At 44.2% G+C, this 27,331-nt stretch overlaps 1 protein-coding gene across 2 annotated transcripts in view; it reads right to left on the bottom strand.

The window, feature by feature from the left end:
• Positions 1-27,331, bottom strand: part of ASCC1 (activating signal cointegrator 1 complex subunit 1) — a 426,175-nt gene that overhangs the window by 370,862 nt on the left and 27,982 nt on the right. For both annotated transcript variants that reach the window (XM_075348934.1, XM_075348933.1), the window contains one exon: positions 20,371-20,549. In XM_075348934.1, the coding sequence (XP_075205049.1) occupies positions 20,371-20,549 (179 nt within the window). The remainder of the gene's footprint in view (positions 1-20,370; positions 20,550-27,331) is intronic.

Genomic DNA, 27,331 nt, shown 5'->3' on the forward strand with positions numbered 1-27,331 from the left:
GCATTGTAGGAAACTCATTGATGGTTACCGGAAGAGGTTGTTCGCTGTTATTTTGGCTAAAGGTTGTGCAACCAAGTATTAGGCTAAGGGTGCCAATACTTTTGTCTGGCCCATTTTTGGAGTTTTATATGAAATGATCAATGATTTGATTTTTGTTTCATTCTCTTTTTTGTTTTTTCATTGCAAGGAAAATAAATGAAGATAATAATACCAAAGAATTTGTGATTGCAATCATTTTCAAGAAGAAACTGAGTATTATCTGACAGAATTGCAGGGGTGCCAATACTTTTGGCCAACACTGTATGCCTTTGAAACCAATTTGCTTGCTTTCTGTGTGTGTACTGTTGTAGGATAGAGCCAAAAGAGAGATAATACTAGTGAGCTTACCTGATAGACCTGATCCCCTCATTCGGCACTGCACGGATACTCCACGCAGAGTGAACAAGTCCAATACAAAGGAAATCTTCCAGCGATGCCAAAAATTGACCCAATCCAATGAACTTCTTAAAACTTAAAGGGAACTAATCATCAGGATTTTTGTATATAACCTAAAACCAGTGCTATATAGGCACTATGAGGCTACATATCTACATAGCTGTAGTGGTCAGCGTGGATGTTTAGGTTTTGAAACCCAAAGAAAGTAAAGTTTATAAAATCAACAGCTTCTTGAGTGACAGCAGCTGAGGATCAGATAATATCTGGGTGGGTATTGATCGTTATCCCCACCCCCTGTTAGAATTGGCAAAAGTATTATACAAACGATTCACTTTTTCCCTTGCAGGACCTCTGTGAGGTCATACCCGTGACCAGAAGGGGCTGGGCGTCGGCCAACAAAGCTGATACCAGGAGCAACATTTTTTTGTAATTAAAGGGAACCTGTCAGCAGAAATTTCACCCAAAACCTAAAAGATTCCCCCTCTGCGGCTCCTGGGTTGCATTCTAGAAAGGTCCCTGTTATTATTGTGCCCCATGTGAGACCAAAATAAAGGCTTTATAAAGTGGTACCTTTTTGTATTCAGATAGTGTAAATGTGACACGGGGGCAGGCTCTCTGGCGTCCGTTATTCTGCCCCCTGGTCCTGTATGCCGCCCCCATCGCTCCTTTCCATAGCTGATGCACCGCCCACTGCTCCAGCCATCCCCGCGCATGCCCAGTGCCAGTCTCACGGGACTGAGCAGTGTGACCGCTGGTGACGTGTGCACAGACAAGTGATTATGGGCGGGGCTTTGATTGTTATCAGCAAGTACCCGCCCATAATCTCGTGAGCGCGCAAACCTCACCAGCGGTCACACTGTGCTCAGGGTAGTGCTAGACTGTATGGGCTGCTTCCAGGGATGACGTCCCTTTTGTCACATGATAGTATTTTGAACACGCCCCTATCACGTGACAAAAGGGACGTCATCCCTGGAAGCAGCCCATACAGTCTAGCACTACCCTGAGCACAGTGTGTCTGACCGCTGGTGAGGTTTGCGCGCTCACGAGATTATGGGCGGGTACTTGCTGATAACAATCACAGCCCCGCCCATAATCACTTGCCTGCGCACACGTCACCAGCGGTCACACGGCTCAGTCCCGTGAGACTGGCACTGGGCATGCGCGGGGATGGCTGGAGCAGTGGGCGGTGCATCAGCTATGGAAAGGAGCGATGGGGGCGGCATACAGGACCAGGGGGCAGAATAACGGACGCCAGAGATCCCGCCCCCGTGTCACATTTACACTATCTGAATACAAAAAGGTACCACTTTATAAAGCCTTTATTTTGGTCTCACATGGGGCACAATAATAACAGGGACCTTTCTAGAATGCAGCCCAGGAGCTGCAGAGGGGGAATCTTTTAGGTTTTTGGCGAAATTTCTGCAGACAGGTTCCCTTTAAATTAATTCCATCATATTAAAAAAAAAAATATAAAGTTTTAGGAAGTTACTTGGATTGGGTCAATTCTTGGCATCGCTGGAAGTTTTCCTTCGTGTAGTAGGATAGAGATCTTGTCTTTCACCTCATCTGTGACGCCCTGGAAAACCAAGTTGTCACAGAGATGTTTTAATGTTTTACATGTTATACCTTTTATTACTTTTATAGATGCAGAAAAATAAACGTCAGTGGCCGGACAGACCGAGGACGGGCTGTATTCTACCAAGGGGGTGTGTGACGTCCTGGCAAAACCAGGTTGTCACAGAGACTGCACAGATCGTCCAGGTGCAGGACTCCTTGGCATACCAACACAAAACCCACACCCAGGTGCAGAACACCAGCCAGTAAAGCCTAATCACCCCCCCATGACAATAAAGACACACCAGTGGGCAGGACCAGGCGGATGGGAGCGCCCCCCCTGGGGGTCCTGAGGTGTCAGGGGAGGGAACACAACAGTCAAAAGTGGAGTCTAAAGTGGAGTCTGACAGTGGAGGAGTGTGGAGTGACAGCGGAGTCAGAGGTTGGGGCCCCTGGAGTGCTGACTAGGTGTCAGACCGCAAGCAGGACCACAGGTGACGGAGATCCGGTCGCAGGAGAACTTAAGTGGACCGGGGCAGGGTTGTAGCCCGCTGGTGCTGACAGCGGGAATACGGTCCGGAGGCCGTGCACAGTCGGGGTGCCTGGACCCTAGGGCGAGGAAGGTTTCAAGCCCCTAGTCAATTGACCAGCCTGGGACAAATTTTCAGGCCTTGTACCACAGTAAGCCCAGAGAGCGAAACGGAAGCCCAACGCGGGGGGATAGGGTGTCCGCCAGAACCCACAGAGATCCCAAGGGTCAGATTTCGTGAGCCACAGCTCCCAACATACAAAGTACCGGGAGTGGACTTCAAGCTGAGTTGTCCCATTGAAGATACAAACACTGAGTGCAGGAGGAAGGGACCCCTGTTTGCTACATCAGGGTGTGGGACCCGAATACACCCGCCGGAGGCAACCGGTCACTGGCAATTTGGTTTTTACCACTGGACTCTGAGTGCAATTCTTTGGAACTGTGAGTACACCATCCATCCCCAGTCCAACCCTACACGACACTCTCCGCGGCCATCAACCCCGTTCACCTGGACCCCGGGACTATACCTCCCCTACCCATGGAGGGGATTTCATCTTGCTGCCCCGCTCCATCAGCCCCGAGCGTCCCATCACCAGGCAGTGGCAGTGCTACCAACTCTCACCGCAACCCACGGGTGGCATCACTGACAAACTATTCCCCTGTAAATACTCCCTTCCTACGGTTATGAGGACGGACGGCCACAAGAGCCCGGGTCTGGCTACCACTCGATCCACAGTAACGAACCCGGATCCGAGCATCCCCTGCAGCGGTCCGGCACCCGTCCACAAGATATCAATTTTAGATTTTAGCATCACATCACATTGATGGATAGCCAGGAGGACTTTATGGGTGTCACTCTGGGAGTCAGATATAGTATCACCTGGAGATCCCTGCTGGGAAACAAGTGCCTCATCTTCAGTGGCAATAATTCTGCAATATTTTTTCCAGTCTCTCAGCTGCATCTCAATGTCCCTTACAGTAAGGGTTACTGGATGGGCTTCTGGCAGGCATTTTGAGACAGAAACATAGCTTGCAATTTAAAAATGTAGCAATCAATAGAAACTATTAGCAATTGGTGGATTGCAGGAGTGCAAAAAATGGTTAGCACCACATCCCTATTCTAATGGGGGCTTATAGAAGGAGGTCTTGGTCAGAGAGTGAAGAGATTGTCTCATGTGCTTTCTGGGGTTAAACTCCAAGAGGGTCGGTAAAAGAAGTATAGAATCCAACATAAAAGAAGGGGATCTCACAGGTCCCTCCCTGATGGCTCTTTTGTCTGAAGTCACAATGTATAGAGACTTACCGTCAAGCATGATGAGACATGAAATAGAGCTGGAGTGACAGAACCTTCAGATCTACAAGTACCTCTTCTGCTTGTAACACTCACCGGACATGAGGCGGTGAACAGGAGTGGACCCACTGGACCACAGGGCGACCCTGGCTTACCTTGATGTGGGAAGGGCGTGACTTAGAAACTACAGGGTAGACTCCAGGTGCCACTCCCAGGGCAGGGTCAAAGACTCCTGACTCCCAAGGCAGAAATGGGCTCAGGTATGGACAGGCAGTATCTCTAGTGCCAACATGTGCAGGCGGGACAGCTGGTACAGAGAGAACAGCAGATGAGGGCAGGAACGGATGGTACAGCAAATACAGACGTATGGGACACAGGTACGGGTAGCAAGCAGTAGACAAACTGAACCTGACAACTAGCTAGCTAAATGGGCATTAGCTGAGTAATTGACCATGATGCTCAGTTACCTCCCCTGGTGGGAGAATGTCATAAGGGCAGGGAAGGTGCGCGTGAGCCCTAAGCACACTCCCGGGAGACCTGTGCAACATGCGCAGGCCCCAGAAGCAGGAGGTAGCACAGTCACATGTGAAGGACCGCAGGGAGGCATGGCAGAGTGCAGTCCAGCTGTGGCGGTGAGTGAGTCGGCGTCCTTGCTGGGGAGAGGCAGAGCAGTGCAGGGATGCCAGCACCACACAACCTCATTCATATATCAGTTCAAAAACAGATTTCTCAGTTATGGAGGAACGGACTGGCGATGTACAGCTATTGGTGGACTTATCTTTGAAAGTGCTACATACTCATATAAATAGTTTGGGATGTGAAATCCTGCTGATAGATTCCCTATAACAGGAGGTTGATGTTTTGTGCTGGACAACCCCTTTAACCATCCCAGGCAGCAGGTGAACAATTTGCAGACCAGTGATTTATGCAAAGCCCTGATAAGTCTTACATACAGTGCCTACAAGTAGTATTCAACCCCCTGCAGATTTAGCAGGTTTACATATTCGGAGTTAACTTGGCATTGTGACATTTGGACAGTAGATCAGCCTGGAAGTATGAAATGCACTGCAGCAAAAAAGAATGTTATTTCTTTTTTTTTTTTTTTTTTTTTAAATTGTGAAAAGTTTATTCAGAGGGTCATTTATTATTCAACCCCTCAAACCACCAGAATTCTGTTTGGTTCCCCTAAAGTATTAAGAAGTATTTCAGGCCCAAGAACAATGAGCTTCACATGTTTGGATTAATTATCTCTTTTTCCAGCCTTTTCTGACAAATTAAGACCCTCCCCAAACTTGTGAACAGCACTCATACTTGGTCAACATGGGAAAGACAAAGGAGCATTCCAAGGCCATCAGAGACAAGATCGTGGAGGGTCACAAGGCTGGCAAGGGGTACAAAACCCTTTCCAAGGAGTTGGGCCTACCTGTCTCCACTGTTGGGAGCATCATCCAGAAGTGGAAGGCTTATGGAACTACTGTTAGCCTTCCACGGCCTGGACAGCCTTTGAAAGTTTCCACCCGTGCCGAGGCCAGGCTTGTCCGAAGAGTCAAGGCTAACCCAAGGACAACAAGGAAGGAGCTCCGGGAAGAACTCGTGGCAGTGGGGACATTGGTTTCAGTCAATACCATAAGTAACGTACTCCACCGCAATGGTCTCCGTTCCAGACGAGCCCGTAAGGTACCTTTACTTTCAAAGCGTCATGTCAAGGCTCGTCTACAGTTTGCTCATGATCACTTGGAGGACTCTGAGACAGACTGGTTCAAGGTTCTCTGGTCTGATGAGACCAACATCGAGATCTTTGGTGCCAACCACACACGTGACGTTTGGAGACTGGATGGCACTGCATACGACCCCAAGAATACCATCCCTACAGTCAAGCATGGTGGTGGCAGCATCATGCTGTGGGGCTGTTTCTCAGCCAAGGGGCCTGGCCATCTGGTCCGCATCCATGGGAAGATGGATAGCACGGCCTACCTGGAGATTTTGGCCAAGAACCTCCGCTCCTCCATCAAGGATCTTAAGATGGGTCGTCATTTCATCTTCCAACAAGACAACGACCCAAAGCACACAGCCAAGAAAACCAAGGCCTGATTCAAGAGGGAAAAAATCAAGGTGTTGCAGTGGCCTAGTCAGTCTCCTGACCTTAACCCAATTGAAAACTTGTGGAAGGAGCTCAAGATTAAAGTCCACATGAGACACCCAAAGAACCTAGATAACTTGGAGAAGATCTGCATGGAGGAGTGGGCCAAGATAACTCCAGAGAACTGTGCCGGCCTGATCAGGTCTTATAAAAGACGATTATTAGCTGTAATTGCAAACAAGGGTTATTCCACAAAATATTAAACCTAGGGGTTGAATAATAATTGACCCACACTTTTATGTTGAAAATTTATTAAAATTTAACTGAGCAACATAAGTTGTTGGTTTGTAAGATTTATGCATCTGTTAATAAATCCTGCTCTTGTTTGAAGTTTGCAGGCTCTAACTTATTTGCATCTTATCAAACCTGCTAAATCTGCAGGGGGTTGAAGACTACTTGTAGGCACTGTACATTCAAACCTTTATATTGTGCTTGTACAATAGAGACACTTCAATACGCTGAGAGTGACTAGCACCGAGGTGTCGTTCATGATAGTTATCAAGCAGTGAAAACCACACTTTAAAATCCACTGAATTTTTTTATAGCAGAGGTAAAACCATTCCAGCTCCTCTAAACTATTGTCTCCAGCAGAGATAGCCAGTGGTCTTAGGATAAATCAGCCTGGCAGTATAAACCATTGCAAAACTTACTGGCAAGGTGCACACGCAACGCAGCCATGGCTGTATCTTAAGACTTGTCTACTATTTATTTACTTGGCCTAAAATAAATAAATCAGGTCCAAGGAGACTTTATCCTGATCTTGTGCCACATGTTGGGAAAAGATAAATGAGGTCTGGACATATGCTGGGGATGTAAATTGATGCAGATGATTTTTTTCTGCTGTATGCTTTTTACAAAATTGATTCTGTCGCGCTCCCTCCCATGTATCCATCTGCCATTTCCCCCCACAAAGAGGGATCAGAGACATATGGCTTCCTGCATAAATATCATTTGAGTCGGTTTCTTCCTAGTGCATTATTTTTCCTATCAAGTACAACACATTGCTGTCCAGCCCCGAGAACAGAAGATGTAATAATGCATGTATTCCATTAGCGTGACATTACGGCTGCTCGCTGACAGCTGGGTATCTGATGCCAAGCTAGTACTAGAAAGTCAGAGATGTAATGCTGATCTAAATGAAGGCGCTACTATCAGAATGCAAATGATGAATCGTTCCTTAAGCTGAAAAGTGAACTTCTTTGAAACATTTTAACTTTTCAAATCATTTATAAATCTCACTCTGAAAGGTCACCGGCTGGACAGGATATATTTTCTGCATTAAAAAAAAAATCAATAAATCTGAAGAACAAGTAATATCATTTCACATTAGATTAATCACATAGAAATCATTTATAGCATAGGAAGATAAAAAGAGGATCAATCATCAGGACATATCTTGGGAGAAATTTTATGTGCTCTCTGTGGGTATCCATCCTCTGCAGCAATGTAAAAACAGAAGAATCCTGGGTTGAGCACAGGAATTCCAAAATGGAAAAGAGTCTGTCACTCAAAATATTTTATATGGTTAAAGGGAACCTTTCCCCTACAAAAATGCTATAAACCTGCAGATATAGTGTTAATTTACAGTTAAATAGCAGCTTTACTTGAGGAGTGGCTGCAGGGAAGAAATGAACTTACATCATCCCTGCAGCTGCTCGCTTTCAGTAATCAGGGAGGTACGGGGGCTGTTAGTCACTGCTGACTACATAGTGAGCCTGGCTCATTGATCAATAGCCTGATCTACAGTGTCCAGGATAAGTGATTACAGCGGGCTCACTGTGTAGTAGACTTAAGCGGGCTTTACATGCTACGATATCGTTAATGAATTATCGTTGGGGTCACGTTGTTTGTGACGCACATCCGGCGTCATTAACGATATCGCAATGTGTAAAACTTTAGAGCGATCTGAAACGATCGCAAAACAGGGCAAAATCGTTTGCCGCGGAGAGGTCGTCCTGAAATAAAAAATCTTTTTCTGCTTTTTAGCGATGTTGTTTGTCGTTCCTGCGGCAGCACACATCGCTGAGTGTGACACTGCAGGAGCGAGGAACATCTCCTTACCTGCCTCCACCGGCAATGTGGAAGAAAGGAGATAGGCGGGATATTTACGTCCCGCTCATCTCCGCTTCTATTGGACGGCTGCCGTGTGACGTCGCTGTGACGCCGCACGACCCGCCCTCTTAGAAAGGAGGCGGTTCGCTGGCCAGAGCGACGTCGCAGAGCAAGTATGTGCGTGTGACGCTGCCGTAGCGATAATGTTCACTACGGCAGCGATCACCACATATCGGCAGTATGACAGGGGCGGGTGTTATCGCTCTCGACATCGCTAGCAATTGCTAGCGATGTAGCAGCGTGTATAGCCCGCTTAACTACTACAGCACCCTGCACCGCCCCGATAACTGGATTAGAGTGGCTACAGAGAGGATTTATTTCCTCCCTTTATCCGCTACTCCAGTAATACAGCAAAATATAGTTAAATGCTGTTTACCTGCAGATTATCACTATACCGGCAAGTAAATACATTTTTAGGGAGTTAAAAGAGAATTTATGTACTTTAAAATGCTATACTCAACAACTAAACCAGTACCAGCCACTCCTGCGTGCTCACTACTGAGGTCTCTTCCAATCTCGTGGCATCTACATCTGAAGTGGGCATCATGTAACAGCTGCGGATTTCAGATTTTGTCCAAACAGGAAACCACATTTCCAAACACCACAACCCATCCAGATGCTGATGCCCCAAGTCAATACTACTGTGGGACACACAGAGTGCTGAGATGTGGTGTTGGTCCAGTAGGGGAGAATTGAGAATAACTTTCTCAATGAGAATAACTTTTAAAGTAGGGAAAGACTCCGTTAAAGCAAATTCTAGGGCTAAATGACTATACACTGCCAATACATAACAAATGTCTAGTTTATCTGTTGCCCTCCTTCTAGTCCTCCCTTTTCATTTTCTCAAAAATGGATGCAGTTTGTTACTTGCTTTTGGAGAGTAGTATTCATAGAAAGTCAGATGTGCCTCATCCCCCACTCTCTGTTGGCCCAGAGCTGTTGACATTGGCGCTGTGTAAAACCCTTCAGTGTCAATGGGGTTGAGCCATCAGAGGGTCACGAATGGGGTCTTTCTGTAAATTCTACGATATATCTCCAAAGAAATCTCACAGATTGTTGCAACCAGTTGTGAAACCAGGTAGCATTGACCTTGGAGGAAGATCATGGCTGTTACCAGGTATGTTGATTTTGCCTATTTTACATTTTGGACTGTAAGGTGGCACTAATATGACTGAAAAAAACGTTTCATTAAAATGGAAGGGGTTGTCTCTTATTCACAACCTCTTATCATACACACCGTTAAACCACATAAATGTCCAGGAATGAGGCCCCAACTGAGGAACCCTCCATCTATGAGCCAGAGAGGACAGATAAGCAGCGGGTCTCGCTCTGGCATACCCAGTCTGATTATGTGCTACACGGACAATCATTAATATGAATAGTCACAAGTAATATACATTTATAGTCTATGATCTGGACATAAAAGGATACACTGGTTGAATACAGTTTCTAGTGGAATGGATTCAAGGGTTCACTGCATATGTTGATACATTAAAAGCATTAAAGGAGTTTTCCGTCGCCTCTCATCTGACCGATCTGTGTACACAGGCCTGGTAGTTTCCTATATCATCTAACCCCAGTTGGTGTCTTTAAGGGGCTATGCCAAGTTTGTAAGTTATCTCCCATCACTATGATAAGGGACAGGCTTGTTGAATAGGGCTGAGCAAATCCGGACTGTAAAAGTCCAGATACGCGCGGTTTCAACAATATTTGGGTTTTGTACCCGGGCGCGGGATTCCGAGTGCACAATCTAGATTCGGCAATTAAAGTAAAAATAAAGAAAAGAAGAAATAAGTGAGAGTTTCATACTTACAGAGACTCCGTGTCATGGCGGCACACTGCTTCCAGGTCGCGCATTCACTTCCTGTACTGTCCATCGCACACACAGCTTTCCGTGTTTTCCCCGCACACCGGCCGTTCTCTCGTCTGTGATTGGTTCCAGGCTGACGTGCCCCCAGCCTGTGACAGTCATCACTTTTCGTGGCTCAGTAATAGGCGACAATAAGAGCTGGCAGTCTTCTCTATGGCTGCTCGCTCTGAGATGTAGCAGAGCTGGATGTGTCGTCATGGGACCTCGTGTGGATTACACCAGAGCTGCAGGGTGTTTGGACTTAATAAAGTGGTGAAGAAGGGTGCGTTTTATACTTTATTACAAATAAAGGATTTTCCCTGTGTGTGCTTATTTACTGTTATTTACAGGTTTGTGATGCAGGCATCTGAGACGTCTGTGCCATCACAAACCTAGGGCTTAGTAAAAGCTGTGTGCTGCTATTAACCCCTTATTATCCAGATTGCCACCGCACCAGGGCAACAGGAAGGGATGGTAATATATCGGGATTGTCACATCTAATATACCAGACCCCAGCTGGCATTATCATTGCTGGGGATGAAAATTGGGGGGAACCGCACGTCTTTTTTTTTAAATTTATTTAAATTAAAAAAAAAAAAAAGCTGCATGCGTTTTTTCTTAAGCCGCAGTCACACTTGCAAGGGACTCCCGCAAGTCTGACATTTCAACACAGCCACGCACTTCTGACAGGAGCGTGCATGTGTTTCTAGGTACTGTGAGGCAGTGACAGGGGTAATATTTGAAAACCGCTATGTGTCCCCCAGAATGTGTCTGGAAACCCTCTGAGTTTGCTATAGCTATTACGGGGAGTATAGCACAAAAGGTAACAGGGAGACAGATCCTTCCTCTCAGGTTTTGTAGCAATCCTCATGTCCATGATTTTAGTTTAAATGTTGCATAGCACATCAGGGTGTGTCTCAGTTGAGAGCCAGGCTTGATGAAGCTAACACATGCTGTGTGAGCTGAGCTGGCTCTGTGTGGAATGAACACAGGCCAAGAGTGTGAGCCTAGGAGAACCCTAAACAGATCCCTGCAGTTAACGGGGTCCTAAGGTAACAAGACTATTTGATACAAAGGATTTGTCTATATGCACCGGCTGTGATCCGGAAGAGACTTTGACTGTGGGAAATTGGATCTATTTATGCTGCAACAATAAATAGACTGTTGGTGTGAACACGCTGCTGCCTCACGTTTTTGCCCAAGCAACGCTGCTACCTCACACTATGGTGGAGAATGCGGGCAAGGCAGCCTGGTTGCTAAGGGTAATGGCCTAAGAGGTACTTCCCCGGAAAAAAAAAAAAAATTTTTTACTGACTGTTTGCGTTGGATCGGCGGGTCCACGAAGCTTACAGGCGTTGCAGCCTGGTTGCTAGGGGCAACAACCCAGTTTCCACATGTTTATGATCAAGCCTGCAAAGTTACAGTTTAACTCAGCAGCCACCATGGAGGATCTTGTAAAGCAGCTGGCCCAGTCTAGAGCTCATCTACAGCAGGCTTTTGCACAAACCAGTGCACAACAGCAACAGGCTAATACTCACCAGCAACAGGCTAATGCTCAGCAGCAACAAACCAATGCTCAGCTCCAGCGGGCGTTAGTTCAGCAACAGGAGACAAACAGCTTGTTGACTCAGCAGCTTGCGGCTCTGCGAGAAGCGCTCCCAGCGGTAACTCAAGGTCATGCAGTCCTTCCTGCGGCCCAGGACAGAGTAAGGGCGGCACTTACGAAGATGAGAGCAGAGGACGACCCAGAAGACTTTCTCTCTGTGTTTGAGAGGACCGCTGAGCGAGAGAAATTGTCTATCGACCGTTGGACTGATGTTGTGGCCCCGTTCTTGGTAGGTGAACCCCAAAAAGCCTACCTGGATCTCAGCACGGAGGATGCCAAGGACTATGGCACACTGAAAGGTGAGATCCTTGCACGAATGGGGGTTAACACTTATCTCCGGGCCCAGCGAGTGAATCAGTGGTCCTTTGTGGAGGGAAAACCTGCACGTTCACAGGCCCATGTCTTACTGGACCTTGTGAAAAAATGGCTCCAGCCGGAGACCTTGAACCCCGGACAGATGATTGAGAGGGTGGTGATTGAACGGTTTGTGCGAACTTTGCCAGCCCCCATTCAACGGTGGGTGGGCCAGGGGGATCCCGGTACCCTAGACCAACTAGTGAATTTGGTGGAACGCTACACAGCTACCCAGGAGTTGGTCCGGGACTCTGCTTCACGGCGGGCACTCCGTAGGGATACGCCCCCTTCACAGTTGGTGAAAGACTCTCGTCCCTCCTCGGGTGCTGCCCCGTCTTCAGTCCTGGCAGAGAGTAAACCCCAGACTAAGGTCAGCCGGAGTCCCGGTTCCCCAAAGTCGGACACCCAAAACAGGGACACCTCTGCTGTTATGTGCTGGCGGTGCCATCAGCTCGAGCATGTGATGGCACAGTGCCCACTCACATCAGAACCTATGGACTGCCGGTATGCTCGCCGGGAATCAATGTATGCCCATACTGTTTGTGCCTAGCCCTCCAAGGTGTATGATTGAACCAGGCCCTGAGCCGGACGATCCCGACTCAGGGATGCCTGCCGTAGGGGTCACCAGTATAGGGACAGAGTGTAACCCTGCCATTACCTCTAGGGGGAACCTGGCAGGAGAGGTTGAGCCACCCGAGGCAATCCCGGAGTTGAACGTGTCTACAGATAATTTTGGAACAGCACAGCTCCGGGATCCCACATTGGCTCCTGGACGTGGAAATGTACAGGTAATTGATGGGGTACCCCAGCAGCCTGGTGCCAAGCTGGAAATTCCTTACATGGCTCTAAAGCAAGAATTGCTCTATCGGGTTGATACAATCTGGGGGGAAATAGTAGAACAGTTGGTGGTCCCTCAGCCGTACCGCCGTCAGGCCTTGGAATTAGCTCATAACCACCTAATGAGTGGGCACCTAGGTGAAGAGAAAACACGGGAACGCATGTTTCAGTGATTTTACTGGCCAGGGGTCGGCGCAGAAATTAAGAGGTTCAGTGAGTCCTGCCCTGTTTGTCAGTTGACCGCACCCACGCACCGTTTCTGTAGTCCTCCGATACCTTTACCCATTATAGAGGTGCCTTTTGAGCGGATTGCTATGGATCTGATCGGACCCATTGTAAAATCAGCCCGTGGTCACCAGCACATCCTGGTAGTGATGGATTACGCGACGCATTATCCGGAGGCCGTTCCACTGCGTCACACCTCGGCGAAGCTTATTGCTCGGGAGTTGTTTGCTATGTTCTGTCGCGTGGGGTTACCCAAAGAAATCCTGACCGATCAGGGCACTCCCTTTATGTCTAAAATTACTAAGGAACTGTGCAAACTCCTCCAGATCAAGCAGCTACGCACGTCAGTGTACCATCCCCAGACCGATGGTCTAGTGGAACGTTTTAATAAAACTCTGAAGGCTATGTTGAAAAAGGTGGTCTCCAAAGAGGGGAAAGATTGGGACATGTTATTGCCCTATTTAATGTTCGCTATCCGCGAGGTCCCACAATCTTCTACCGGGTTCTCGCCATTTGAGTTACTGTATGGCAGACATCCACGGGGACTGATGGATATTGTTAAGGAAACTTGGAAACAGGAGCCCACCCCTCACAAAAGCACGGTGGAATACGTTATGGGTATGCAGGATCGTATCACGTATTTTCTGTGGAACATCGGGCTGGTAGGTTGCAGGGCAATGCGGATGCCCTATCCAGGGCCCCCTGTATGTTGGCGTATGTTCAACCCCGCCCGTTTGAACTGAGGGGGGGGATATGTGAGGCAGTAACAGGGGTAATATTTGAAGACCGCTATGTGTCCCCCAGAATGTGTCTGGAAACCCTCTGAGTTTGCTATAGCTATTACGGGAAGTATAGCACAAAGGGTAACAGGGAGACAGATCCTTCCTCTCAGTCCAGGTTTTGTAGCAATCCTCATGTCCATGATTTTAGTTTAAATGTTGCATAGCACATCAGGGTGTGTCTCAGTTGAGAGCCAGGATTGATGAAGCTAACACATGCTGTGTGAGCTGAGCTGGCTCTGTGTGGAGTGAACACAGGCCAAGAGTGTTAGCCTAGGAGAACCCTAAACAAATCCCTGCGGTTAACGAGGTCCTAAGGTAACAAGACGTTTTGATACAAAGGATTTGTCTATATGCACCGGCTGTGATCCGGAAGAGACTGACTGTGGGAAATTGGATCTATTTATGCTGCAACAATAAATAGACTGTTGGTGTGAACACGCTGCTGCCTCACGTTTTTGCCCAAGGAACACTGCTACCTCACAGTACATACACGCTCATGTTCAGAGAACGGCAGACTGTGCCGGGTGATGTCATGCATGGCAGGCCCGCACGAGACTGACAGCGCATCACCGAGAATACCAGACCCCAGCCGGCGTTATGGCTGGGGATGAAAATTGGGGGGAACCGCACAGTTTTTTTTTTTAATTATTTATTTCAATAAAAAAAGCCAGGGTCACACTTGCGAGGGATACACTGCTTTCCCCACCCACCGGCTGTCCTTGCGCCTGTGATTGGTTGCATTCAGCTGACACGCTGACACTCAGGGTGAGGGCGCGTCTAACTGCAACCAATTACACGTGCCGGTGGGCGGGCAAAGTAGTGAACATTGAATTGTCTGCTCCGGAAGGTAAAAGCGTGACCCGGAAGGAGTGTGCGCCATGACACAGCCTCAGTGAGTATGCCGGGCTCGCTCCTACCCCCCTATCCCCTCCACAAACGTTTTTAATCTCCGGAGTATGGTCCCCATTGACTTATATGGGCATCGGATTCCGGAGTGGATCGGTCTCTTTCTAAAATCTGGCAGTGATCCGCCGGTCCCGGTTTATGGGGAATTCGATCAGCTCTATTGTTGAACCCTAGACCCCCACTGATCTTGAGAATGGGGATTTGCAGAGCCTTATCTGAATGAAGTGACTGGCTCAACATTGGACTACTAGCACATGACCATCTCAGGTAGTCCCAATATATGGAGCTGTGGCACAGATGCTCTACCTCTGCTCCATTTAGAAGGGGCTCACGAAACATACATTCTCAGGATCATGGAGGTCATAGTGATCAATAAGTTATCCACTATCCTATCCATAGGGGATAACAAAGAATTGGTACAATCTCTTTGAGTAAGTGGTCATCGAATAATTAAACAAGACCCGCTGAGCATCAGATGTCTGCCTCTGTTGCATGCATGCTTACTTCAGTCACTTGTTCTCAGTCAAGAGTTTCAAGTAATCCCCCTCTGAGTGGCTTACGTCTCATGAGATCAAAGGGTCAGACATATTAAAATTCCATTTCCTACTCTATTTCACCTTCCCCCCAACATTTGCCAAACTAACGACCAGTAACAACTAGTACAGATGTCTTGGCACAATTAGCAGATTATTGTGGATTCAGCCTAGCGTGTATAGCCACCTAAAAGAGCACTCATCACTAGCCAGCAGAAACATACTCACAATGCTCAATAACCGGATCTGTAATCAGTCAGAGATCTCACCGGTGATCGTGAGATCTTGCTGTTCTGACTAAACAAGTGCAGTCTGAGTTAGCGTAACCCAAAAATTTTACTTTTACTAAAAGCTCGGTCTTTTTGAGTCAGTTTAGGAAAAGATTTATTATTTTTAATATTTTTAAGTATGGTTATTTAGTAAAGTTTTAGTATATGGCTGGCTATTGGGTCATTCCATGTCAAGTGGACCAGTGGTCCCCACTCGACCTTCTCCGATTTTGCTGAAAATTTATAAGGATGTACATGTATGTTTGAAACGAGGTTCTGTAAATTTTTAGGGCCAGATCTCAAATTCTTTTGGCACTGTTGACCTTTCACTGGAGGTTCCACCAAGCCTGCGGCTTCAGCTAAGAGGATTTTGCAAACTTTGGCACATAGCCATTAGAGTTCTATACTGGCTATGATGCTGAAATTTGGCATACTAGCTCAACTTTTGCTGCTAAACACGATAAAATTATTACCGGCTATGACAAAACAATATTTCGGCCGCAATTTTGTGTCAAAGTAGCTTGTAAAATGCCTCGCATAAAATGTATGCCTAACTTTGCCCATATATAGCTCAAGACCAAAAACCAATAGGAACTGGTGCTTTGCCCTGTACACAAAACATCTACATGACTTTGCATTGCTGCAATATCACAGTCAAAGCATATGTATTTGTGGAAATATTCACACCCACATATGATGACAAACTTAAAAAACCCGAATTTGACCTATTTTTAGGTCAAATTTCTCAAAAAGGGTACCCCTAAAATATATTAATTCTGATATCATTAGAAAGAGCACATTTTTCTTTACAAGGATCATTGGATTTTTTTTTTGGAGTCTCTCAGTTTAAGAAAAGAAAAATGCCACTGAACATGGTGTTATTTATGCGCGTAATGCATTGATTTTGTGTTTGATTTTCAGATTCTTCTCACATGTTACAGAGTTGTATTGTTGCTAGCAATGTCTATTATAATCAAAAACCTATACACCTTTTTATTTATGAAAAGTTATTGACTAATAATAATAACTAATAATAACTAATCAGTGATTGCTCACGACATGACACAGTTGCAGTCCACACTTTCTTAACAGTAATTGTGGAGTATCTCAAGACTCATCTATGGGATTCGTCATATCCACTACTTCAGTGATGGATCTGCAGCCCAGTACAAAAATTTCAAAAATTTTCTCAACTTGTGCCACCACAATGCTGATTTCAATATCAGCGCTGAATGGAATTTTTTTGGTACCAGTCATGGAAAGTCGCCCTGTGATGGAATTGGAAAGACAGCAAAGAGGTTGGCAGCTCGTGCCAGTCTTCAACGCCCAACTGAAAACCAAATACTGACCCCGGTGGATTTAATCAACTTTTGCAACGAGCAACTGCATGGAATCATGTTTTTTTTTGTTCCAAAAGAAAAAATTGACGACATAGGGGTAGTTCAAGAAGAAAAGGTTCAAAGATGGACATACAATTGCTGGAACAAGAGAAAATCACCAGTTTGTGCCAATTGATGACAAAAAGTTTCGCATTTCAAGGGTGTCAAATGACCCATCATCTTTCATTGCCCATGTAGATAGATCTGTCAGATCAGAAATGCCTTTTGTGCCAATTGCAAACCTCCAGCCAGGGCAATACATTGCCTGCATTTACAATAGGAACTGGTGGATTGGAAATATTTCTGAAATTTCAGTCAACGACCATGATGCATTAATAAATTTTATGCATCCTCATGGACCAGCTAGCTTCCTTCACTGGCCTGTGAGAAATGATACATGCTGGATTCCCGAGCAGTCAATCATTGCAATAATTCCAGCACCAGCTGCAACAGCAATGGGCCGACAATACAGCTTCTCTGAACCGATTATGTTGCAAATTCAGCAACAATTCCAGACTGAACATTATGGCTTGGGAACCAACAAAAGATACCCAATATTAGGCTTGGGATCCTAGGCAAAGACACCCATCCTCAGGCTTCGGAACCTGCGATAAAGAGACCGCCCGCGGCTTGCCTTGCATGGCTATCAGCCATGGCTCCTAGGCGATGGGGCTGCCAATTCTCGAAAGACAGCATTATTACAATTCTTAATAGGATTATAAGACCAATTCTTAGGGAATTGGTTGTGGTATAACCACCATGGACCAACGCAAGGGTTTGAGTCGTGCAGTGGCATTTTTCTTTTCTTAAACTGAGAGACTCCAAAAAAAAACTAATGATCCTTGTAGAGAAAAATGTGCTCTTTCTAATGATATCAGAATTAATATATTTTAGGGGTACCCTTTTTGAGAAATGTAACCTAAAAATAGGTCAAATTCGTTTTTTTTAAGTTTGTCATCATATGTGGGTGTGAATATTTCCACAAATACATATGCTTTGACCGTGATATTGCAGCAATGCAAAGTCATGTAGATGTTTGTTGTACAGGGCAAAGCACCAGTTACTATTGGTTTTTGGTCTTGAGTTATATATGGGCAAAGTTAGGCATAAATTTTATGCGAGGCGTATTACAAGCTACTTTGACACAAAATTGCGGCCGAAATATTGTTTTGTCATAGCCGGAAATAATTTTATCGTGTTTAGCAGCAAAAGTTGAGCTAGTATGCCAAATTTCAGCATCATAGCCAGTATAGAACTCTAATGGCTATGTGCCAAAGTTTGAAAAATCCTCTCAGCTGAAGCCGCAGGCTTGGTGGAACCTCCAGTGAAAGGTCAACAGTGCCCAATGTATTTGAGATCTGGCCCTAAAAATTTACAGATCCTCTTTTCAAACATACATGTACATCCTTATAAATTTTCAACAAAATCGGAGGTCGAGTGGGGACGATTTTTAAAACTGGTCCACTTGATGTGGAATGACCCTACTCTTTCCTTAAATAAAAGAGGCATACACATACTAGTGATAGATACTAATTAAAAGACACAGAAAACTACATACTAACAGGATCATATGGAGTTTAAAGATGATCTGTTACCAGATTTTAGACTACAAACTGGAAACATTATTAAACAGATTGCTAAGAACTCACAAGACTGGAATACTTACTGTGAAAATCCATGTCAGAATGGTTGTATAATCCTGATATTGAAGGAAATTTGTCAGGTGATTTTGCAGTACAATACTGGTGCTAACTTTAAATAGGGCTTAAGGAGACCTTTCAAAATCAATAAGTTTTATAGCTCTAGCTCTTCCTGTTATCTTGTTGTAAGCTCCATAGTATTCAGTGTGAAGTAGTAGCTAGTCAAGCATATGTAAATACACACTGCATGTACCCTGCTCCCCCTCCCACCTCTCAGTGCTGGTATCAGGGATAATAAATCTGAAATGAATTTGCACTGCTGCCCCCACCTCTCAGCAGTGATAGTGAATGCACTGAGAGGTGGGGAAGTGCATATGTAAATATATTTATATACACACTTGACTAACTACTAGGTCACAATGAATTCTACAGCGTTTACAGAACAGAACAGGTAGAGCCATAAAACTTACTGATCCTGAAAGGTGTCCTTAACCCCTATTTAAAGATAACATTAATACTGTACTACAAAATCACCTGACCGCCTTTAAGATGAACATTTTATGAATCCAGCTATAAAGTGACAAAACAACAAACATTTGTATTGTGTTGTTTTCACAATGCACTCACAGCGCAGTGAGAGCACATGAGTCCAAGTGTATATAGTCTCCATCCATCCAGCCTGACAGCCGCATCTTATACTGAGAAGTGTGAGATCTCAGCAGCAGGGAGGAGGGACACTGAAAATCAGGATTAGTGGGCGGCGATTAAGGTTAAACTTAAAGGGTTTGTATCCATCTTCATTTTACAGGAGCATAATGTTCCGCAGCCTCCCAGTTTCCTGCTTTCTGGGGTGGGGATGGTAATTTTCTCCCGATGACTGACAACTTACAGTGTGAACCGGCGGCATGGTTAAGCCTCTGCAGTGTCAGAGTAGTGCAGGACCCTGAACAGGCCAGATCCAAGACTGCAACTGCTGGGATACCAGACTGCTCAGTAACCACTAACCTAGGTAATGAGGAGTAAATTATAACATTAAAAATTCCTACGTCTTTGAGAATGGGGAGGGTTTTTTACCTGAGGTACATTGTAGAGTTTCTTTTTTTCTCAAGCACTTTGCAATTTTACCTATTTAAAACTCTGAGACAACCCCTTAAATAAGTTTTATACAGTGGAACTTTGGTTTAAGAGTAACTTGGTTTGACAGCGTTTTGCAAGACAAGCAAAGCTTTTTACAAATGTGTAACTTGGTTTGAGAGCAATGATTTGCAAGAAGAGCAAATACTCACCGTACACACTTCAGATTCTGTCCTTTCACCATGCTCTGACCCGCTCTCGAGGTAAATTTCTGTACATATGTACTGTATACAGTATAACATTGTACAGTACAGTATATACTACACAGCATGTCTATCAATTTGAATTTGTGGATACAGTATTGTACTTTCTGCTAACAGTACAGCACATTGCTTATACTTTACCTCTCACACACCAACTATTCTATTTTAAGCTAACGTGCAGTATAATTTGCTTTATATGTTTTTTACTGTACAGTATTTTGGATTAGTGTACTGTGATAATTTTATATGAATACAGTACATTAGTTTGTATTACTGTAATAAGTTTGTATAAATACAGTACATATTGTTGGGTTGTAGAACGAATTGTATGTGTTTTAATTATTTCCTATGGGAAAATTCACTTTGATATAAAAGTAACTTGGTTTAAGAGCTCACTCCAGGAACCAATTATGCTCGTAATCCAAGGTTCCACTGTATAGCCATTCTGACATGGCATTTTGGAAATTCAACCTAAGTACACTGGCCTTATCAGGTCTAAGACATCAATTTATTAGCATATGTTTGTTATGAAAACTCGTGACAGATCAACTTTAAGATGTCAAGCAATAATAAAGATGATTTGACTTCCTACCTTGGAGCATTTGGCCAATACCTCCTCTTTAAACTGCAAGAACCTATCCTGAATCTCTGGATGGTTGAGAGGAAAGGACAAGAAATGGGTGAATGGCTGCTTCTTCCTGAATGTCTCTGCTAACAGTTCTATGCGAGTCCTTGCAGAAATAACTCCATTGCGTTTCTGTCCAGTAATTACTGAAAGAAAATAGTTATCAACATTACATCAGACCGGTATACATTTATTAAATCATATTTTATAGCATAGATCTTAGCCTTATTCCCTTGGATCCATTGTACGTGAGCTGATGCAGGACAGTCCACCCATTGTGTGGCTTACTGACTGTCTTATGCCAAGATTTGAGACCACCTTTGGCTCCCAAATAAAAGCCATTTGTTTACGGTCATATAAGAAAACTGAAGATGGCTTTTTTGGAGAGATTGTTTTTTTTGAGAAGAGGGAGGTGAAGAGAATGCAGAGGAGATGGCCAGAAAGACGTGAGCAGAGGCTATCCTGCAAGTGACGAAAGATGAGATTCCAGTGTAACCTATACAGTAATGTACTGTATATATTAGAGGAGAGTATGGATAGGTTTTAAGAAAAAGACTGATGGCACAGCCTATCTTTCTAATGTGAACAGGTGTAAACTGAATATGAACCATAGTAACAAAGAGGAAACATGCACTCTGCAGTGCTAAGATATGTGGAACCATGAATATGCTATGAAAAAACATGTAAAAATTGAGATACTTAGCACACAAAACTTTTATGTGAGCCCAAGAGCCAGTGGCAAGGTGACCTCATTTTTGTTGGGTCGTTAAAAAAAAAACCCTACAATTTTATCCTATCCTACTAACTATGGATAGATTTTGGCACTTAGGTTCTAAAATATGAAAGTCGTAAAAGAATACAAATATTTGATCATTTCAAGTCAGAAACAATGTGACTGATGTATGTATCATTCCTGCTAGTTATTTAAGGAAATTATCCTACATTTCAGGCCACTATCTTTGCTCCTTTATTCAGTTTTAGTTTCCCTTATAGCAGTCTGCAGCCGCTCCTAGGTTCACAATTTCCTCATGTTGGTGTTTTGCTGCCAGGTCAGTAATACATGCTGGATTTGAGGTCTGTCTGTCCAGGATGCTGCCACCTTCACTAGCTCTTATGCATCTTTCTTTCAGCACAATCTCTTTTCTAGGCGGTGTGAGACTGTGACCGGGGTTATCTATGACGGCCGGTATGTCTCGCCCAGGTTGTGCTCACTCCATGATAGAAAGTGAATCCACTATAGGGTTAATGCTGTTTCCCTACAGACTGAAGGAAGGGTTAAATAGAATCAGGAACGAGGGCAGGTGTGCCGGGTGTGAGGGAGTGAACAGAACTCCCTGAGTTTTCTGCTGGAGAGGACATGTATTGTGTTATGGACTTTTGTTTGGACATTAAAACCGTGTGCTGTGAACCTTAATGCCTGGATCCCGTGTCTTCTGCTGCGCAGCCGACCGTGCTACCTCACAGCGGTTACTGAGTGTGTGATATTCCCCTCGCTCTCTTGTCCTCTCTCACACTGATAAAAAAACTTGAGTGATCTCTTAGGGTCTGTGCACAAGTGGAGTTTTTGGTTGAGGAAATTTCTAAACAATTTCTGCATCTCTCGGCAGGAAAGATGCAGAGTGATAACGCAAGTTTTTGCCATGTTTTTCCAACTGAAGTCAATGGGTGAAAAAATACTGAAAGAATTGACATGCTACAGATTATTTTCTGCACTAAATCTGAAAGAAGAAAATACTAAATGTGTGCACTACACTTCAAGATTCTCATTCACTTTGCTGACAGTTTTTTTTTACAAATCTGCAATAAAAAAATGCATAAAAAACACACTGTGTATACACAGCCTTACGCTTCCCCAGAAGAGCTGACAATAATGAATGTGCTCTACTGTCTATCTATACTCTAATACAGCATAGCTTGTGTCATCTCTCCTGTTAAAGAGGTTGTGGAGGCTTTGGGCGCAAGTCTGCAGTTACTTTGTGTGACTGCACCCTTGTGTATGCTCACAGTACACAGTGTGCGTGCAGTCAGGATTCTGTGTTGACGATGCTGGGAGCAAACAAGCAATTTGCATACATGCAGTCACATGCCAACAAGACATACGCGACTCTGCTCAATACAAGTGACTTGATTGTAGCAGGACACGTCTACTCGATATGTGAATAGAAGTACAGTACGTATATAGCATACTTGCAATTACATGATCTCTCACGCTCAGTGCTGGCACCAAAGAATGCTGACAGTGTGCACACTGCGAGGATTCACAAGTCTGCATTCAAAGAGTGACTGCAGAATTTTGCCTCAAGCCTGGACAACCCTTTTAAGCCCCACATACAAATTATATGGCTGCCGCACAAACAATGCTTTGGCCGATTGTTCAGCCGACCATCATCTCAGCTGTCTTTTCTATACACAGGAGCAATCTCTTGGCTGAGTGGTCCTTTGTTGTCTATGGGCCAGCCACCGATCTAAATCTCCAGGAAAACAAAGTTCAGCCCTGGCTGTTGTCTCCTGTACATATTATATTGTTGAACAACATTAATCTAATGTGTATGGATGGCTTTATTACTTTCCTCCCTCTCTTCAGACTATATACAACGCTCTCCCCCTCCCTGCAGTTAACTTTACCACTATCCTACTGTTAGAGATGGAAGTAAAACAGCTAGGACAGATGACATCTATGCCAAGCCAAAAAGAGCCTAGTGGTTTCTGATCCATATCAGAAACAGCAGCATAGCTGGCTATGTACAGGAGCTGCACATTCTCTACACCAACAAAATTATAGGAAATTTTTAACAAAGAATATTTAGCTTTTTAAAAATGTAAAGAACAATAAAAAAAGTCAATATAAGCCTGTCCATAGTTTATAAGCCCTTTCTTTTTAGCAAACTTTAATTTATATACACTACACCTGGAGCATAAAAAAAAAAAAGAAATGAAATAATGAAAGTTCTCTAAGAATCGGAAAGAGAATAAAATCAAGAGAAAAATGTGATTACACAGTGAAATCTGTCAAAATTGCTCCTCTGAGAAAATCACCCCTATTCTAGGCCAATTTTACTTTGTCAGTCTTCCAGTTTCATCATATACTGTGCATGGTAGCCATCTAATATGAAGGTTAACACATGGTTAATACTAAAGCTATTTCAATTCAATCTTAATTTCTCTATTGACCCTTTAGTTACCGGTTGTATATCTGTTTGATGACTTTAATTACCAATCCACTGGCAACAGAACAATGTTCAAATTACAAGAGATGAAAGGGCACTTTACACACAGCGATATAGCTATCGATATCGCTAGCGAGTGTTCCTGCACCAGTCAGTTATGCGTCACGGGCAAATCGCTGCCCGTGGCGCACAACATCGCTAACACCTGTCGCACATACTTACCTGCCTAACGACGTCGCTGTGGCCGGTAAACCGCTTCCTTTCAAAGGGGGCGGTTCGTGCGGCGTCACAGCGGCGTCACTAAACGGCCACCCAATATAAGCGGAGGGGCGGAGATGAGCGGGACGAACATCCCACCCTCTTCCTTCCTTCCTCATTGCGGGCGGCTGGAGGTAAGGAGATGTTCCTCGTTCCTGCGGTGTCACACATAGCGATGTGTGCTGCCGCAGGAACGACGAACAACCAGCTTCCTGTAACAGCAACGATAATCGGGAATGGATTGACACATCAACGATCAACGATAAGGTGAGTATTTTTGATCGTTAATGGTCGTTCGTGCGTTTCACACGCAACGACGTCGCTAACGAGGCCGGATGTGCGTCACGAATTCCATGACCCCAACGACATCTCATTAGCGATGTCGTTTCGTGTAAAGTGGCCTTAACACAACAAGCAAGGCAACGAGAGGGTTAATCAAAGAACAATATTTTAAAAAACATCTATTGTTAACATGTTCATTTAAATATGTATGCAAATCATACAATGAAATGTAATTAATGTCTAATTAAGCAGAGAAGGTATGACAGCAGCAGAGGGAAAAGAATTACAATTTTAGTGCTGACAACAGGATTTTACTTTCTTTGTTACATAAAGGATTTGTTTTTTTCTTTTATTTTTTTTTTGTTTTAAAGGAACATTCATTACAAGTGGACAATATTATGCTACTTTTCTAAAACAGGATTAAAACAAACCCGAGGAAAGTTTCTATAAGTCTGATGCTTCACACTGAACTGCAATTGCCGAAACAATAAAATCCCCCGATTAATTTATTACAAACAATGGTGGAAGGAGATTGGTTCCTAATTGAATCATTTTTTTTCCTGTGATTAAAAATGTAACATTTTTTGCTTGTGCCTTCCATTTTTACTGCTTAATCTAAATTTAAACAATTTCTTTCAGCCAAACAGATGAAACCAATCATATAAAATATTAGATGTCATACAGCGAAAAGTTAGTTTAATTGCTTTTTATGTACCAGAATGCCACTCGAATTTACAGCGGCTTATAGACTTGCCTCAAAGAGAATTTGTGAGTATGCCTGAGACTAAAAAAAAAACGAAAAACGAAAAATGAGAGAATAACTAAAGGCAGAAAAAGAGAGGGTTTTAACTGGAAACACAGGGTGAGAAAAAACGGGGTGCCTCCTAACCTGAGGGAGTTATGGGTGACAACCACTGACTTTAATGAAACAGGCTGCTGCAGATCCACGGACGTCCAACACCAAGTAGAAGATAAAAAGAGAGAATATGTGATTCCTCTGCGCTGCCGTGAAGAAACAGAGTCCAGGACTCCAACTGAAGAGAACCTGTCACAAGGTTTTTTCCCTATAACCTGCAACCAACATCAGTAAGTCCTTCTATACAGCAGTCTGGAATATCTCTGTATAAAGTAAAAAAGGGCTTTATTATACTCACCTGGGGGGGGGTCTGATGGGCGTTGCTGGTCTCGGGTCCAGCAACTTCCATCTTCTTGTGATCACTGTCTCTTTCATAGTTCCGTGTGGATAACACATCCTACATCATCCACACAGAGTCTGAAATTGCGGTACTGCGCATGCACACTCTGACCTGCCCTGCTGAGGGCAGAGGACAGTACTGTAAACAAACGTGCTAGAAAAAGTACACTACACTACAATACTTTGATCTGTCCTCAGTAGGGTAGATCAAAGTGCGTTTGCGCAGGAGCGCAATGGAGACCTCTGTGCGTATGATGTAGGATACGTCATCCACACAGTTGGGAAGGAGGACAGCGATAGACGGAAAAGAAGAGGTGCCGGACCCAAAACTAGCAACGCTTATTGGACCCGACCCCGCCCCAGGTGAGTATAATAAAGGTCTTTTTGTGCTATACAGATTAGCCTGGGTACTTATGTATAGTATTCTATAATGCTGTGTATAAGAGCTTACTGGTGGTGACCGCAGCTTTTAAGGGAAAATCCTAGTGACAGGTTCCCTTGAAAGTCAAATTGTTTATTTTTACACGTTTCAAGGCAATTCTGCCTCTTCCTCAGGATACATCATAGTATGCAATATGCAGTAAAGTCCGCTATATAGGTATACAAATCAAAACAATGCGCCAAAACAAGACGTGCTATACAGTCACATGGAATGTCCGAGTTCAGAAACAAACGATAGTGAAAAATATAATGAAAGTGACTAGATAAATGGATTATAATGTGTATAGTATCTTAGGGGTACTTTGCACACTACGACATCGCAGCTGCGATGTCGGTGGGGTCAAATCGAAAGTGACGCACATCCGGCGTCGCTGTCAATATCGTAGTGTGTAAATCGTTTATGATACGATTAACGAGCGCAAAAGCGTCGTAATCATATCGGTGTAGTGTCCGACATTTTCATAATTGCGCTGCAGCGACGTTACGATGTTGTTCCTCATTCCCCTGCGGCAGCACACATCGCTGTGTATGAAGCCGCAGGAGCGAGGAACATCAGCGTACCTGCGTCACCGCGGCTCACGCCGGCTATGCGGAAGGACGGAGGTGGGTGGGATGTTTACGTCCCGCTCATCTACGCCCCTCCGCTTCTATTGACCGCCTGTCGTGTGACGTTGCTGTGACGCCGCACGACCTGCCCCCTTAGGAAGAAGGCGGGTCGCCGGCCAGAGCGACATCGCAGAGCAGGTGAGTGCATGTGAAGCTGCTGTAGCGATAATGTTCGCTACGGCAGCGATCACAAGATATCGCAGCTGCGACGGGGGGCGGGGACTATCGCGCTCGGCATCGCTACCATCGGTTTGCGATGTTGCAGCGTGCAAAGTACCCCTTTGAATGAATATCAATAAAAAATGTCTAAATATTGAAGTATATAAAACATGATATATAAGGTCTCAAAAAGAAAAAAAAAATTAGAAAAATTATATATTAAAAATCAGTTACTCAGAAAAGAACTTGTGTAGTGTTATAATTTTGTTGAAGAATGTGGTGTTTGGTGCATTTAGTCATTGAAAAAGATTCAGGTAAAGAAATATTTGGGTAGATACACAAGTGAGGAAACTGAGATGGACATGTTAATGACTATAAAACATAAAGGTCATAAAAAAAAATATCAAATAAAAATTAAAATAGACATTAATTCAATATTACTAATAATATTTTTAAACAACTAAATATAAATGACCTCTGCACCCTAGTAATCAATAGAATACCTGGCCACATAGCAATGTATTGGTGGGAATTTTTTCCCTTTTTTTCCCACGCTATGTGTTGACGCTGAACTCTAATCATGCTGAATGACCGTGAACTTCTCTAATCTCACTACTCGCACGGTTCTTGACCCCTTCACGGAACAAATACTTTTAACATTCCTAATTTTTTCATACAAGTAAAATATATCTTTGTACCGTGTTAGCCAGTAGAGAAAAAAATTGTTTAAAAGAACAGAGAGTCCTCAGTGGTTGATACCTTTTAATGGCTAACTGAAAAGATGGTAATAATTGGAAGCTTTCGAGGAGCTTGCAATTAT

Source organism: Anomaloglossus baeobatrachus, chromosome 5, assembly GCF_048569485.1.
Source record: "Anomaloglossus baeobatrachus isolate aAnoBae1 chromosome 5, aAnoBae1.hap1, whole genome shotgun sequence".
Classification (NCBI taxonomy): Eukaryota; Metazoa; Chordata; class Amphibia; order Anura; family Aromobatidae; genus Anomaloglossus; species Anomaloglossus baeobatrachus.